This window comes from Oryctolagus cuniculus, chromosome 1 (genome assembly GCF_051225735.1).
Source record: "Oryctolagus cuniculus isolate XC-2025 breed Fujian yellow rabbit chromosome 1, ASM5122573v1, whole genome shotgun sequence".
In the NCBI taxonomy this organism is placed as follows: domain Eukaryota; kingdom Metazoa; phylum Chordata; class Mammalia; order Lagomorpha; family Leporidae; genus Oryctolagus; species Oryctolagus cuniculus.
The window spans coordinates 18143922-18159847 of NC_142867.1; the positions used below are offsets into that span (position 1 = coordinate 18143922).

General features: G+C 48.1%; 1 protein-coding gene across 16 annotated transcripts in view; it reads left to right on the plus strand.

Moving 5' to 3' along the window:
* The first annotated feature begins 7409 nt into the window (after positions 1-7409).
* Positions 7410-15926, plus strand: part of FNBP4 (formin binding protein 4) — a 46968-nt gene continuing 38451 nt past the window's right edge. For 5 of the 16 annotated variants that reach the window (XR_016229453.1, XR_016229458.1, XR_016229461.1 and 2 more), the window contains exons 1-3: positions 7410-7759; positions 8638-8730; positions 14329-14465. Coding sequence is in view for 5 of the 16 variants with exons in the window: in XM_089326501.1 (XP_089182627.1) it covers positions 7441-7759; positions 8638-8730; positions 14329-14465 (549 nt within the window). In the remaining 11 variants the exon portion in view is untranslated. Of the gene's footprint in view, positions 7760-8637; positions 8731-14328; positions 14466-15926 lie in introns of those variants that run through there. The other 11 variants (XR_016229443.1, XR_016229450.1, XR_016229451.1 and 8 more) reach the window with 8 other exon arrangements.

A 15926-nucleotide genomic window follows, 5' to 3' on the forward strand; every position in this document is an offset into this window, starting at 1 on the left:
TTAGCATGGCCCAGCCCCAGCCATTGTGGCCATTTAGGACATGGACCAGCAGATGGATGACCACTCTCTCTCTCTTTGTCTCTCTCTCTCTGCATCTCTGCCTTTCAAATAAATAAATCTTTTTAAGAAAATGTTAATACAGTGAATGCTCAAAATTTGCTAAGAGTGGATTTTTTTTTTTTTTTTTTGACAGGCAGAGTTAGACAGTGAGAGAGAGAGACAGAGAGAAAGGTCTTCCTTTTTCTATTGGTTCACCCCCCCAAGTGGCCATTGCTGCACCAATCCGAAGCCAGGAGCCAGGTGCTTCCTCCCAGTCTCTAATGTGGGTGCAGGGCCCAAGCACTTGGGCCATCCTCCACTGCACTCCCGGGCCATGGCAGAGAGCTGGACTGGAAGAGGAGCAACTGGGACAGAATCCACCGCCCCAACCAGGACTAGAACCCAGGGTGCTGGTGCCACAGCCGAAGGATTAGCCTAGTGAGCTGCAGCGCAGGCCCAGAGTAGATCTTAAGTCTTCCTGACGCACATGTGTGCGTCAGCGCATGCACACACACACACAAGGTAACGATGTGAGGTGATGGATGTGTTAATTAATTTGATTGTGGTTCTCACGTCACAATGTATACATGTGTCATATCACACTACATCTTAGATGTACATAGTTTTTTGCCAACTGTACTAACACTAGGAAGAAAATAACAAAGCCAATGGTTCTCAAAGCTGGCTAAGCATTAGAATAACACAAAGAGTTTTTATTTATTTACTTTTCCAAGAGGAGAGAGAGAGAGAGAGAGCTCCCATGCATCTGCTGGATCACTTCATCCTGGATCACTGGCTGGACCTGGGCCAATTTTAACTCTAGAGCTAAAAACTCCATTGGGTCTCCCATGCTTCACCATTCAAACCATCAACTGCTGCCTCCGACAGTGCGCATGAGCTGGAACCTGGAGTCAAGAGCAGAGCTGGGACTCAAATTCAGGCACTCCAATATAGAATGCAGGTGTCCCCCAACCGACTTCTTAACAGCCAGACCGAACATCCAATCCCAAACAGCTGTTTAAAAAACAACTGCTCAGGCCGGTGCTGCGGCTCATTAGGCTAATCCTCTGCCTGTGGCACTAACACACCGGGTTCTGGTCCTGGTCGGGCACCGGATTCTGTCCCGTTGCCCCTCTTCCAGTCCAGCTCTCTGCTATGGCCTGGGAGTGCAGTGGAGGATGGCCCAAGTGCTAGGGCCCTGCACCCCATGGGAGACCAGGAGAAGCACCTGGCTCCTGGCTTCGGATCAGCGTGGTGCGCCGGCTGCAGTGCGCCAGCCGTGGCGGCCATTGGAGGGTGAACCAATGGCAAAAGGAAGACCTTTCTCTCTGTTTCTCTCACTGTCCACTCTGCCTGTCAAAAAAAAAACTACCATCTAATTTGAACTTCACATCAACAGGATGGGGACGGTTACTAATACATTTTGTAGTTGAGGAACAAGTTTGGAGATTTTTTTTTTTTTTTTTTTGACAGGCAGAGTGGACAGTGAGAGAAAGAGACAGAGAGAAAGGTCGTCCTTTGCCGTTGGTTCACCCTCCAATGGCCACTGCAGCCGGCGCACTGCACTGATCCGAAGCCAGGAGCCAGGTGCTTCTCCTGGTCTCGCATGCGGGTGCAGAGCCCAAGGACTTGGGCCATCCTCCACCGCTTTCCCGGGCCACAGCAGAGAGCTGGCCTGGAAGAGGAGCAACTGGGACAGAATCCGGCACCCCGACCGGTACTAGAACCCGGTGTGCCGGCGCCACCGGCAGAGGATTAGCCAGCCAAGTGAGCCGCAGCGCCAGCCATTGTTTGGAGATTTTTTTTTAAAGTTTTTGTTCTTTTTTAAACTTTTATTTAAGTTATACTAGTTCTATGTATTTCATATATCCAGGTTTAGGAACATAATGATATTTCACACCCTACCCTCCCTCCTAAAAGATTTTATTCTTATTTATTTGAAGGGCAGAGTTGTAGAAAGGGAGAGGTAGAGGCAGAGCAGAGAGACAGATCTTACATCCACTGGTTCACTCCCCAAATGGCTGCAACAGCCAAAGCCTGGCCAGTCCGAAGGCAGGAGCCAGGAGTTTCTTCCAGATCTCCCTCATAGGGGCAGCGACCCAAGCACTTAGGCCATCTTCTGCTGCCTTCCCAGGCACAATAACAGGGAGCTGGATCAGAAGTGGAGCAGCCGGACCTGAACTGGCCCCCTTATGGGATGCCATCACTGCAGGCAGCAGCTTTACCCGCTATGCCCACAGCACTGGCCACTAGTGATGTTGGGAAATTTGCCTAAGCCATCACATTTGGAAGGTGCTGGAGTTAAGTTCTTTTGCTTCAGAAGTCCTACACACATGGGGGCTGGCACTGTGGCATAGCAGGTAAAGCTGCCACCTGGGATGCCAGCATTCCATACGGGCACCGGTTAGTCCTGGCTGCTCCACTTCCAATCGAGCTCCCTGCTAGTGGGCCTGAGAAAGCAATGGAAGACGGACCAAGTGCTTGGGTCCCTGATATCTATGTGGGAGACCTAGAAGGAGCTCTTGGCTCCTGGTTTCAACTTGGCTCAACTTTGGCCATTGCAGCCATCTGGGGAACGAACCAGCAGATGGAAGCGCTCTCCGCTCTCTCTCTCTCTCTCTCTCTCTTGCCCCTTCTTTCTCTCTCTGTAACTCTGCCTTTCAAATAAATAAATAAACCTTCAAAAAGGAAAGAAAGCCTCCGGAGTCTAAGGGCTAGTGTTGTAGCACAGTAGTGAAGCCTCCACCTACAATGGCCCCCGGCACTCATGTGGGGATCCAGCAGTTGTGGCCATCTGGGGACTGAACTAGCAGATGGAAGATCTCTCTCTGTGTCTCTTTATTACATTGTCTTTAAATAAGTAAATATTAAAAGAAAAAGAAGAAAAAATATTATGAGTCTATTATTTCAGGATACCCTAATCCAGGTAGTAGATAAGAAAGTTTTGTTTGCTCCTTATTTTAAGTTTGCAGATCTTCATTCAAAAACATTAGCTGAGTACTTCTCATTTTCTTATTTTTTTCCTTTCGCTTTCTTCTTCTTCTTTTAAGGTTTGTATGTTTATTTGAAGGGCAGAGTTACAGAGACAGAGATCTTCCATCCACTGATTCATTTCCCAAATGGCCGCAACAGCCAGAGCTGGGCCAGGCTGAACCTGGGAGCCAGAGCCTTCTCCAGGTTTCCCCCATGGATACAGGAGCCAAACACCTGGGCCATCTTCTGCTGCTCTCCCAGGCACATCAGCAGGGAGCTGGGTCGGAAGTAGAGCAGCTGGGACTCAAATCAGCACCCATGTGGGATGCTGGTGCTGCAGGTACAACTTAACCCACTCTGCCACAGTGCTGGCGCTGCTGAATACTTTTTATGTCCCAGAACATATTCCAGCATTTCATATATGTGGAACAAAACAGACAAGTCGCTGCTCTCACGGCTTTTGCATTGAACAAACAATTTGAGGTGCATCTTAAACTGAGGATAATGGTATCTACCTGATAGGGTTGTGAGAATTGAGTGCAATTCTGCACGTAAAGTACATACTGCCTGACACAGAGGGCTCGATAACTGTGAGATAATTTTAGGTTTGCTCCAGTAGGAACTGAGTTAGCTACTGAAGATACAAAAATAAATACCACTGGTATTTCTTAAGTTCAATCTAGAAGAGAGACAGATATGGTGTCAACAGTGCCAGGGAGTGACTCAGCTCTGAGGCACTGAGATACAAGGTTCAGAGAGGCCATGTCTGCACTGTGTCTTGACGACTGGAAAGAATTTTGTTACGTGATACAGTAGTTATTCCAGGTTGTGCAGAAGATTAACAGTGAGCGAGGCGGGTGGGCAGCTGAGGCAGCAGCAGACTCCAGAAACAACAGAGGTCTCAGAACTGACTGAGTGGCTGTGATTCTCTTTTTATGATTCGAGTTAGATTTTTATTCACTTGATCAGAAATTCTTCTGCTTATATGTATCAAGTACGGATTTGGTGGGTCTCCTATCTATTTTTTTCCCCAAATATTTATTTATTTGAAAGGCTGAGTTACAGAGAGGCAGGGGCAGAGGCAGAGAGAGATCTATCTTCCATCTGCAGGTTCACTCCCCAAATAGCTGTGGCCGGAGCTAGGCAGATCCGGAGCCAGGAGCCAGGAGCCAGGAGCTTCTTCCTGTCTCCCACGTGGGTGCAGGGGGCCCAAGCACTTGGGCCATCTTCTACTGCTTTCTCAGGCCCTAGCAGGGAGCTGGACTGTATGTGCAGCAGCCGGGACTCGAACCAGCACCCATATGGGATGCCAGCGCAGTAGGCTGTGGCTTTACCCACTACACTACAGCGCCAGCCCCCTATCTTTTTCTCCTCTAGGAACATCACAATTAAACAGACAATGCCATAGACTACTCTGCTGTTGCTTCGACTCTGCTGTCCATTATGGTAACTACACCTGCCTTGCCTTTCATGATTGAGTGCCACCACTTGGTTCAATCACTCCCATTGCCCTTGAATTTTCCAACTGAGCAACTGTGATTCCCATCGGGAGGTTGGACCTACAGGGAAGAGCAATCCCAGAACTCTTAGGGATGATGGGGCTTTCGTCACAATCCAAGTTCCCAAAGTACTGGTGAAATGTACGGATCCTCCCAGTGCAGATAATAAGATGTTAAGTGACAAACCCAAGCTAGCATTCCAATTTCCCTAAGTTTTTGAGTCCCTTTCTCTATGGGAAACCAAGGGAGATTTGGCATTTCCAACTCGCTCATGCTAAGCCATGTTTTGATCCATGTTTCAGCCTGCCACACTGGACCAATCAGGGTGGCCTAGTTTCCCTAATACAACGACAACCCCAGGGATTATAATTTTTTTTTTCCCAAAGAAACCTTTTATTTAACAGGTACAAATTTCCTAAGGACAACTTTAGGAATAGAGTGATTCTTCCCACCATACCCACCCTCCCACCCCACCCCACCTCCTCCTCCCTTTCCCATTCCCAGACCTATTCTTCATTAAGGGGGAAAAAAACAAAAAAAAACTGTTCCTCAACAGTCAAGACAAGCGCTGTTCAAGTCACGGCTTCTCAAAGTGTCCATTTCACTTCTACAGCTTTCCTTTTAGGTGCTCTATTAGTTATCGCACATCAGGGAGAACACATGGTACTCGTCCCTTTGGTCCCTTTGGGACTGGCTTATTTCACTAAGTGTGATGTTTGCCAGGTTTATCCATTTTGTTGCAAATAACCGGATTTCATTTTTTTAACCACTGTGTAGTATTCCACAGAGTACATATCCCATAACAAGGATTATATTTTTTTCAAGACAGGCGGATCCTTTTACATTTAATCAAATGGCAAGCCCAGTGAGGCAAAGATGGTTCCCAAAGGCCAGTGTTGTGGCACAGTGGGTTAAACCAGCACTGTGATGCTGGCATTCCATGTCAGAGTGCTGGTTCAAGCCCTGGCTGCTCCATTTCTGAACTAGCTCTGTGCTAAGGTGCCTGGGAAAGTGGTGGAAGATGGCCCAAGTGCTTGAGCCCCTGCCACCCACTTGGGAGACCAGGATGGAGTTCTAGGCTTCTGGTTTCAGCCTAGCCCAGCCCTGGCCATTGCAGCCATTTGGGAGAATGAACCAGCCGATGGAAGATCTCTTTCTCTCCCTGCCTCTTCCTCTCTGTTACTCTACATTTCAAATTAATAAGTAAATATTTTATAAAAAGATGATTCCCAAATCAGTTTATTGTGATGCACAAAAGGGTAGAATAAGAAAAAAGAATATATGAAAAGATAGGCAAAAAAACAGCAAAACTGCTTGAATGAACACTTAATGCAAGTAACAAACCAAGCAGCGGGCATCCACATAGGAAACTTTTTTAACAGCCCAGGAAAAAGCACCACTTCAAGATGATGCTCAAGGCTGCTCCGTGCACTCAAGCTAACAGCAATGAAGTGGAGGGCCTGTCCACCCCCAGGAGAACCTGGGCAACAAATGAGTTTTGGAGTGAATTCTTGCAGAGAGCGAAATCATGGCAAGAGGTGTCTCAAAAGACAGTTGCAAGGCACTAGCATTTATTGCCGTAATATATTTTATGTAGCCTCCAGATGTCAACCACAGAGAAGTCTGGGTCCCAAACTATCCGACGTGCAGATCCGCACACAGTTGCCAAGGTGGCTGACTCAGCCATTGTGAAGTAATGGGCCTCCTTGCTAGCAGCCGGCTACTTGGCTCAGTTACAGCTTGTCACAAGAAAAAACTCAAAATGGAGTCAGTGCTGACAAAGCAGGTCCCTTTTAACCATAATTGAAATGCCAATTTACTTGGGCTCACAAGAATCACAATGCAACAACACACAGCACAACACAATCTGTTAAGCCTCCTTCCTAACTCCTTGAGCTGCAGCATAATCTTTGATCAGGTAGTCAGTGTCAGATTCTACCTGTTCCAATTCTATGCGCCATCATTATCCCCAGCTGTTAACATCCATTCCCACATGTTCCCCAGATTTCTGCTTGAATACATTAAAACACACACACACCCAGAACAACTCTTTAGGGGGTTAATGAACGGGTCACGCTCTGCACCACATCTGGGACAGCTGTAGAAGGGAGGGTGCTGCGGGTGGGTCCCGAGGAGAATCTAGGCAGCTGCAACAGGGGTGGCCCCGACCCTCTCCTCAGATAACGCCAAGTTAAACCCCTCAGAGGTGGAAAGAAGACCACTGCGAGTGAGGACCCGGATAGGGAGGTCACCTTGGTTGACAAATAAGCCTCATCATCAGAATTTAGGAGCTCCATGTCCCCAGCCCCAACCTCTGGTTTCCCTGGCTGGAGGGGGTGAGGAGCAAATCTAAGGGAAGATTAAGCAGGTTGGAGGTACCAGACTGGTAAGCTTCCCCGGGCCCTTCCCAACAAAGCAGGCCTTTTCCTGTAGATATAATGTCCACTGATTTTTCCCAGCTAATAAACAACACATGTTTTTGCTCATTTATAAAAGCGTGAAAGACCTACTATCTTATTTAACAGCTGATGCTAGAAACCCAAAATAAGCCACAATAATCAGCTGAGCCTCGAGGAAGCGCCCAGGAAGCAGGACAAATAAGGGCGCCGAGAAAAGCCACAAGATGGAGGACAAGGGACAAAAAAAAAAAAAAAAGCACACACGGGTGGGGCTCAACCTAAGCCGCGAAATCAAGCTACATTTAAGCCCTTCGGCGCCATTGGCGTGGCGCTCACCCTTTTCCCTTTTCCATTGGCTACCTGCTCCGACACTGGGTCAAAACAGCCAATCGCCTTAGCGCTGTGGGTAAAGCCCGCCCTTCTCAGGAGAGCTGGAAAGAACCACAAGCGTCAGAGGCAGTCAGGCGCACGCGCGAGCGCGCGCTCCGCCGGTTAAAAGCGGATCCCGCCAGGAGGCGGTGTCGCGGTGCATGAATATTGATTACGCAGCGCCGCGCCGAGCGCCCGCCCCTCTCGACTGCCGACGCTCACTGCTCGCGTTCCGGCTCGCGATGGGGAAGAAGTCCCGGGCGGTACCCGGCCGCAGGCCTATCTTGCAGCTCTCTCCGCCAGGCCCTCGGAGCAGCACGCCGGGCCGGGATCCGGAGCCGGAGCCCGACACTGAGGCGGAGTCGGCCGCCGCGGCCCCTAGCCAGCCGGCCCCGGCGGCGGCGCCTGCGGCGACCACGCCGACCCCCGCGGTCACTGCCGCCACGGCGGCCCCCGAGGACTCCCCGTCTGAAGGTAGAGGTGCGCGAGGGGCCCCTGCTTCTCCTCGGGGCGCCCGAAACTCGAGCTTGGAGCTTGCGGCCTAGGCCTCTCGGGGCGATCGGCCGAGCCCGCGAGGGAGAGAACCCCGGGCGGGCGGGCGGGATCCGCTTCCGAGGCCCGCGAGGAGGGCGGCCGTGGGCCGGAGGGCGGCGGAAGAGGCCGGCCGGAGCCGTGCGTTCTCGGCCTGGGCCGTCTCGAGGCGCCATCTCGGATGCAGGGCTTGCCGCCGGGAACCTTTGAAATCCGACCAGGCCCGGGGCTCCCGTGGCCCCCTCAGAGTCCCGGGTGGGCTTTGAGAACGTGCGGGGTGCGTGTGAGTTTCCACGTGCCCGAGGCTTTCCCGCACGTCGTCGGCTGCTGCTTCTCTTCTGTTGAACTAGAAGAGAATACATCGTTCTTACTGATCAGCCAAAGCATAGGTAGCCTCAAATTGCACACGTTTCCCTTAAAAAAAAAAAAAAAAAAAAAAAAAGGCCCTGGAGAAGTGGAGCTTGTGGGGTCCCCTTGGCGTGGTCCAGGGACTAAAGGGACAAGGCCAGGTCTAAGATGACGCTGGGTGGCTCCTGCAGAAAAATAGGCCATAGCAGTGCTTGTCTTAAAGACCCGGTGACAGCCTGCGGGTTTATTGTGTGTGTTGATTTTGCAGTATTGCAGATGTTATTCTTCTATACGCTGTTCAGATCGCTCGTGTTGCTTGCTTTTTCCTCTCTCAAATATTTGAGGCAGTGAAAACATCCTGTCTTGACATTGGTGGAGATGTAGACCCGAGAGATCAGGTCGGAGAAGGATTCGTCACTTCCAGTTTTCTCTGGTCCACAGTCTGACTGCAGGTTTCTTTTGTGCGTTTTTAAATCCAGATGAACAGGAAGTGGTGGTGGAGGTTCCCAAGGTGGTTCAGAATCCTCCAAAACCAGTCATGACCACCAGACCCACAGCCGTTAAAGCAACAGGTAGAGATATTTTTTTTTTCTTCTGTAAATTGGGTTTGTACATAGAATGTTTTGTTGAATGCCCAGTGTTTTGTTTTGCCGGTTAAGTGGAATTTAAAATCTTTATGAGAAGCTGTTGATAATGCACTAACCAGTGAGACAATTGTTTCTTTTTCTCTGTCCAAAATGCAGTACTTTTCCTTCTAATGCTATTTTGTAACTAGTATTTTGGCCTTTCCATTAGCTTGGTGCTCTGTTACTTTTTTGTAACATCCGTGTCTTGATTGGTACCTAGCAAATGTTTGTGGAGCTGAAAATTGCTCTTATTAAATATTTGTATGTGCAAAGGAGTTTTTGCAACTGTGGTTTTGTAGAAAAACCTAGGTTCAAATTACCACTTTATATTTACTTTTTTTTTTTTAAGGTTTATTTATTTATTTGAAAGGCAGAATTAGAGGCAGAGAGAGAGAGAGAGATCTTTTATCCTCTGGTTCACTCCTCAGATGGCCACAGCAGCATGAGCTGTGCTGAACCAAAGCCAGGATACAGGAGTTTCTTCTGGGTCTCCCATGCAGGTGCAGGGGCCCAAGAACTTGGACCATCCTCTACTGCTTTCTCAGGCCATAGCAGAGAGCTGGATTGGAAGTGGAGCAGCTGGGACTCGGACTGGCAGCCATATGGGATGCTGGCACTGCAGGCGGCAGCTTTACCCACTATGCCACAGTGCCAGCCCCTAGATTCACTCTTAAGACGTTAGGACAATCATTAATTGGCCTGAACTTCAATCATCTGTAAAATATATCCCTGCATTTTTTAAAGTCGTTAAAATGAATAATGTATGTAAAAATTTGAGATTCTAAGTGCCAGATGTGTTTTTTTATATTTTCTATTTTGAAAGATTAAAATATTTTGATATTAAATATTCTGTAGCTAACAGTAATTGTTTAGTTTGGAATACTTTCAGTACTATTTGACTGTAAAATAATAGATGTTTATTCCTCCCTCCCCACCATTTGCCACCTAAAAAATATCCAAGTATGGGTTAGAAAAGCTAAAACTTGGTAGTGAGAGAAATTTTAGAACCAGGTGATAACATTTTGTATTTGCAAAATTTTATTTGAATGTTCTGAGACTCACGTGAGATGCGTGAAATGTGGATGTTCCTAGGAGAAGTTACCTTGACTGTATGGACTCTGAACAGAAGTGTCTGTCTGCCTTCATCCTGCGCTACAGCAGCCTTACTAGTGCTGCTCGCTTCTTACCCACATTGTAATGCAGTTGGTATAATGCAGAGGAAAAAGATTGTGAAAATTCGACAGAGAAACAAGTTTTCATTGTTTGTGTGGCTTTATGTACTATCAGAGTCCATATTAAGAAATTAGCTTTGGGGCTTGCATTGTGGCGTAGTGGGTAAAGCTGCCAGTATCCTATATGGGTACTGTGTTTAGTGCCAGCTGTTCCACTTCTGATCCAGCTCCCTGCTAATGGTCTGCAAAAAGCATCAGAAGGTGGCCCAAGTACTTAGACCGCTGCCACTGATGTGGGAGACCAGGATGGAGTTCCGGGGTCTTGGCTTCCATCTGGCCCAGCCCCAGCCATTGTGGCCATCTGGGAAGTGAACTAGTGGATGGGAGATCTCTCTCACTCTGTCTGTGTCTCCTCTCTCTAAACTCTGATTTTCAAATAAATAAATCTCTTTTAAAAATTAGTTTGATTCTAGTTAAAGGATTTGACTAGTCACTAGAAACACCGAAATTTTCCAGAAAAATGGGGTTTTTCAGGGATCAGGATGCTTTTGTAATATTCATACAGTAAAGCAAATGAGTCTGGTAGTTATAAGCTGAAAAAATACTGTGATATATGCATGTGAGCCTACTTGAGGGAATATTCAGAATAAGCTCTATTAAATCAATAGACTATGATAGTCACAGTATTTTAATATCTTCCAAAAAGGCACACTTGGAGCCTGCTCTCTGGCACAGCAGATTGAGCTGCCTGTGGCGCCGGCATCCACTATGAGCACCCATTGGAGTCCTGTCTGCTCTGCTTCTGATCTAACTCCTCACCGATGCCCCTGGAAAAACAGTGGAAGATGGCCCGCGTGGGAGTGGGAGTGGGATGTCCTGGATGGAGTTTCAGGCTCCTGGCTTCTCTCCAGCCCTTTGGAGAGTGAACCAGCAGATGGAAGAGTACACTCTCTTGTCTCCCTCTCTCTGCAACCCTGCCTTTCAAACATATAAATATTTAAAAAGTCGTGACTCCATGGATGAGTATCAGGGGTCTGTGAATTCCCTGAAATTACATATCAATATGATTTTTTGGGGAGAGGGAATGTAGCTGTTCAGTTGTTACAAATTAATTTGGATGCTTGTTTGAAAGGCAGAGTGACAGAGATAACTTTCATCCACTGATTCACTTCTCAAATGCTCACAACAGCCAGGGCTGACTGAAGCCAAGAGTCAGGAACTCTGTCCGAGTTTCCCACCTCTGTGGCAGGAACCTAAGAACTTGGCCCATCATCTACTACCTTCTAGGCGAATTAGCTGGAATTGAGGTGGAACTCATCCCAGACACTCCTGGGATGCAGGCAAGTGGCAGCTTAACCTGCTGGGCTACAGTGCCTGCTCCTGCAGCTGGTCTATTAATTGTCTATGGTTTCTGTGACCCAACTGTTCAAATGATGTTATGAGGAAATAATAGTTACTAGAACTTGAAGGCATAGTTACTATTTGTTTTTTAAGATTTATTTATTTGGGGCCGGCGCCATGGCTCACTTGGTTAATCCTCCACCTGCAGCCCTGGCATCCCATATGGGTGCCGGGTTCTAGTTCCGGTTGCTTCTCTTCCAGTCCAGCTCTCTGCTGTGGCCCGGGAGTGCAGTGGAGGATGGCCCAAGTGCTTGGGCCCCTGCACCCACATGGGAGACCAGGAGGAGGCACCTGGCTCCTGGCCATTTGTGGGGTGAACCAGCGGAAGGAAGACCTTTCTCTCTGTCTCTCTCTCTCTGCCTGTCAAATAAAAAAAAATTAAAAAAAAAAAAAAGATTTATTTATTTGAGAGGTAGAGCCACAGACAGAGGGAAAGACAGAAAGACAGAGAGAAAGGTCTTCCATCTGCTGGTTCACTCTCCAAATGGCTGCAATGGCTGTAGCTGAGCCGATCTGAAGCCAGAAACCAGGAACTTCCTCTTGGTCTTCTATGCGGGTGCAGGCGCCCAAGCTTTTGTGCCATCCTCCACTGCTTTCCCAGGCCGTTAGCAGAGAGCTGGATTGGAAGAGGAGCAGCTGTGATACAAACTGGCACCCATATGGGATACTAGCACCACAGGTGCAACCTTAGCCACTGTGCCACAGCGCTGGCCCCACCTGGAGCTTCTTCTGGGATGTTCCACATGGGTAGTAGGGCCCAAATCCTTGGACCATCTTTTCACTGCTTTCCCAGGCACATTAGCAGGGAGCCAGGTTGGAAGTGGAGCATCTGAGATTCAAATTGGCTCCCACATGGGATGCTGGCATCGCATGTGGCAGCTTAACCCCTGTTTGAGAGCATTTGAGTTGTTTGCAGCTTTCATTTTGCAAAACAAGCTTACAGAATTTTTAAAAAGATTTATTTACTTACTTGAAAGGCATAGTTGCAGAGAGATAAAGGTCTTTCGTTTGATGGTTCACACCCTAGATGGCTGGGAGCTGGGCAGATCCAAAGCCAGGAGCCTGGAGCTTCTACCCAGTCTCCCATGTGGAGACAGGGACCCAAGGACTTGGGCCGTCCTCTACTGCTTTCTCAGGCCATAGCAGAGAGCTGGATTGGAAGTAGAGCAGCCGAAACTCAAACCTGCGCCCATATGGGATACCAGTACTGCGGACAGCAGCTTTACCTGTTACGCCAACATACTGGCCCCCTTACAGGATTTTTGTACAAAAAAATCTAGTTATTTCCTAGGGTTTTAGTCTAAAAAATGAGATTGTCTACTTAAAAGAAAGTTGAATTTTATACCTTGTGGTATTTGTTACCAGATTGTATTTAAGAAATTTAAGAAATATAGTGTCTCTAATGATATTAAGTATGTTAATTATTCACAAATATCAAATGTAATAATTTGTACTTGTTCTACTATTTTATGTATTAATTGAAAGAGACAGATCTCCCAAATGCCCACAGTAGTCAGGTTTGGGCCAGGCAAAAGCCAAGAGCTAGGAATCCAATTCCAGTCTTCCACGTGGGTAGTTGGGACCCAACTGTTAGAGACATCACCTACTGCTTCCCAGAGTGCACATTAATAGGAAACTGGAATTAGGAGTGGAACCCCTGAGATGGACACTTACTTTAATCCTTAACTTCTAAATGTTGTTTTGAGAGAGGTTGAATGGTTGAACATGTAATTTTTGGGAGGATATCAGCTTACAGATTTTTTTTTTTTTTTTTTTTTTTTGGACAGGCAGAGTTAGAGAGAGAGACAGAGAGTTATAGACAGTGAGAGAGAGACAGAGAGAAAGGTCTTCCTTCCATTGGTTCACTCCTAATGGCCGCTACGGCCTGCGCTGCGCCAATCCGAAGCTAGGAGCCAGGTGCTTCCTCCTGGTCTCCCATGCAGGTACAGGGACCCAAGCACTTGGGCCATCCTTTGCTGCCCTCCCAGGCCACAACAGAGCTGGACTGGAAGAGGAGCAACCGGGACTAGTACCCGGCGCCCCAACTGGGACTAGAACTTGGGGTGCCAGCGCTGCAGGCGGAGGATTAGCCAAGTGAGCCACGGCGCTGACCTATTTTTTTCATTTTTTAAGGATTTATTTATTTATTTTTATGATGGAGTTGGAGAGAGAGAGGTATCTTCCATCTGTTGGTTTACTCCCCAGATGGCTGCAATGGCCAGGACTGGGCTAGATTGAAGTCAGTAACCAGCAGCTTCATCTGTATCTCTCACTTAGGTGCAGGGGCCCAGGCACTTGGGACATCTTCTGTTTTCCCAGGTGCATTAACAGGGAGCTGGATCAGAAGTGGAACAGCCTGGACTCAAACCAATGCCCTTATGGGATGCTGGCATTGCAAATGTTGACTTGACCTCATACCCAGAATGCTGGCCCCTATAGATTGATTTTATTAGTTTTAAATGTATTATATGATTGATGCCTCTGGTAATTTAGTGAATTTATTAATTTGGTTTATTTATTAATTTTGAGGTTATATTCTAGTCTGTAAAAGTATATGCAAACTCTTTGGCTAAAGAACTGAGATGACTGTTTAGTATAGTGACTAAGACACTGCTTGGGATGCCAGTGTGGGAGTGCCTGATTCAAGCTCTACTCTGATTCTAGCTTCCTGTTGATGCTCACCCTGGGAAGCAACAGGTGAGAACGCAAGTACTTGAGTCCCTGCCAGTCATGTGGGAGGTCCAGATTGAGTTCCAGGGTCCTGGCTTCTGCCTGGCCAGGCTCTGGGTATTGCAGGTATTTGGGGAGAGAACCAGCAGATGGAAGATCACTCCTTGTTTCTTTTCTCTGCATTTAGAAAAAACGTTTTTTTAAAAAATGAAATAAAGAACCATGTTACATTTTCTTTTAGATGCTTCCTAGGTTATTGTGGCTTTGTTGTTATGAACACTTTTTTTCTTTTTGTTTCTAGGTGGTCTTTGTTTACTTGGTGCTTATGCTGACAGTGATGATGATGAGAGTGATGTTTCTGAAAAACCAGCACCTTCCAAGGAAGCAAATGGAAACCAGTCGACTGATATTGATAGTACACTAGCTAACTTTCTAGCGGTTAGTGATGCTTTTGTGTGGGTTTTTAGTTGTTGAAGCCACTTTGGGACCTGGCTCTCTAGTGGTTAGCATACTTGGCTCCTTTCTCCTTCTTCTGTCCATCTCTCTTCTTCCATTCTTTACAGTTTCTGTCATCATTTTTTGTTTTTTGTTTTCTTAAAGATTTTATCTATTTGAAAGACAGTTACAGAGACAGAGTGAAATATTTTCCATCTGCTGGTTCAGTTCCCAAATGTCCACATTGGCTGGGGCTGGGCCAGACTGAAGCCAGGAGCTTCATCTGGGTCTCCCACATGGGTGCAGGGGCCCAAGCACTTGGGCTACCCTCTGCCGCTTGCCGCTTTCCCAGGCACATCTAACAGGGAGCAGGATCTGCGGCTTTTTTTTTTTTTTTTTTTTTGGACAGGCAGAGTGGACAGTGAGAGAGAGAGACAGAGAGAAAGGTCTTCCTTTGCCGTTGGTTCACCCTCCAGTGGCCGCCGCGGCTGGCGCGCTGCGGCCAGCGCACCGCGTTGATCCAAAGGCAGGAGCCAGGTGCTTCTCCTGGTCTCCCATGGGGTGCAGGGCCCAAGCACTTGGGCCATCCTCCACTGCATTCCTGGGCCATAGCAAAGAGCTGGCCTGGAAGAGGGGCAACCGGGACAGAATCTGGCGCCCCGACTGTAACTAGAACCCGGTGTGCCGGCGCTGCAAGGCGGAGGATTAGCGTATTGAGCTGCGACGCCTGCGGGAGCAGGATCTAAAGCAGAGCAACCAGGACTTGAACCATTGCCCATATGGGATGTGGGCATTGCAAGCTGTACTTTAACCTGTTAAGCCACAATGCTGCCGTGCCCCCAAACCCCCTTTTTAAGAAAGAGAGTACACACATTCAGACTGGAGTGTAGGAAACCTCAGGAGAAAATGAGTGTGTGATTTTTCTTTTCTTTTTTTTTTTTAGTTTGAAAGAGTTATATATAGAGGCCGGCGCCGCGGCTCACTAGGCTAATCCTCCGCCTTGCGGCGCCGGCACACCGGGTTCTAGTCCCGGTCGGGGCGCCGGATTCTGTCCCGGTTGCCCCTCTTCCAGGCCAGCCCTCTGCTGTGGCCAGGGAGTGCAGTGGAGGATGGCCCAGGTGCTTGGGCCCTGCACCCCATGGGAGACCAGGAAAAGCACCTGGCTCCTGGCTCCTGCCATCGGATCAGCGCGGTGCGCCGGCCGCAGCGCGCCGGCCGCGGCGGCCATTGGAGGGTGAACCAACGGCAAAAGGAAGACCTTTCTCTCTGTCTCTCTCTCTCTCACTGTCCACTCTGCCTGTCAAAAAAAAAAAAAAAAAAAAGAGTTATATATAGAAAGGGAGAGACAGAGATCTTCATCTCCTGGTTCACTCCGTAGATGGCCACAATGGCCAGGGTTGGGCCAGGCTGAAGCCAGAAGCTTCTTCAGGTCTCCCATGTGGATAGCAGGGATGCAAGCACTTG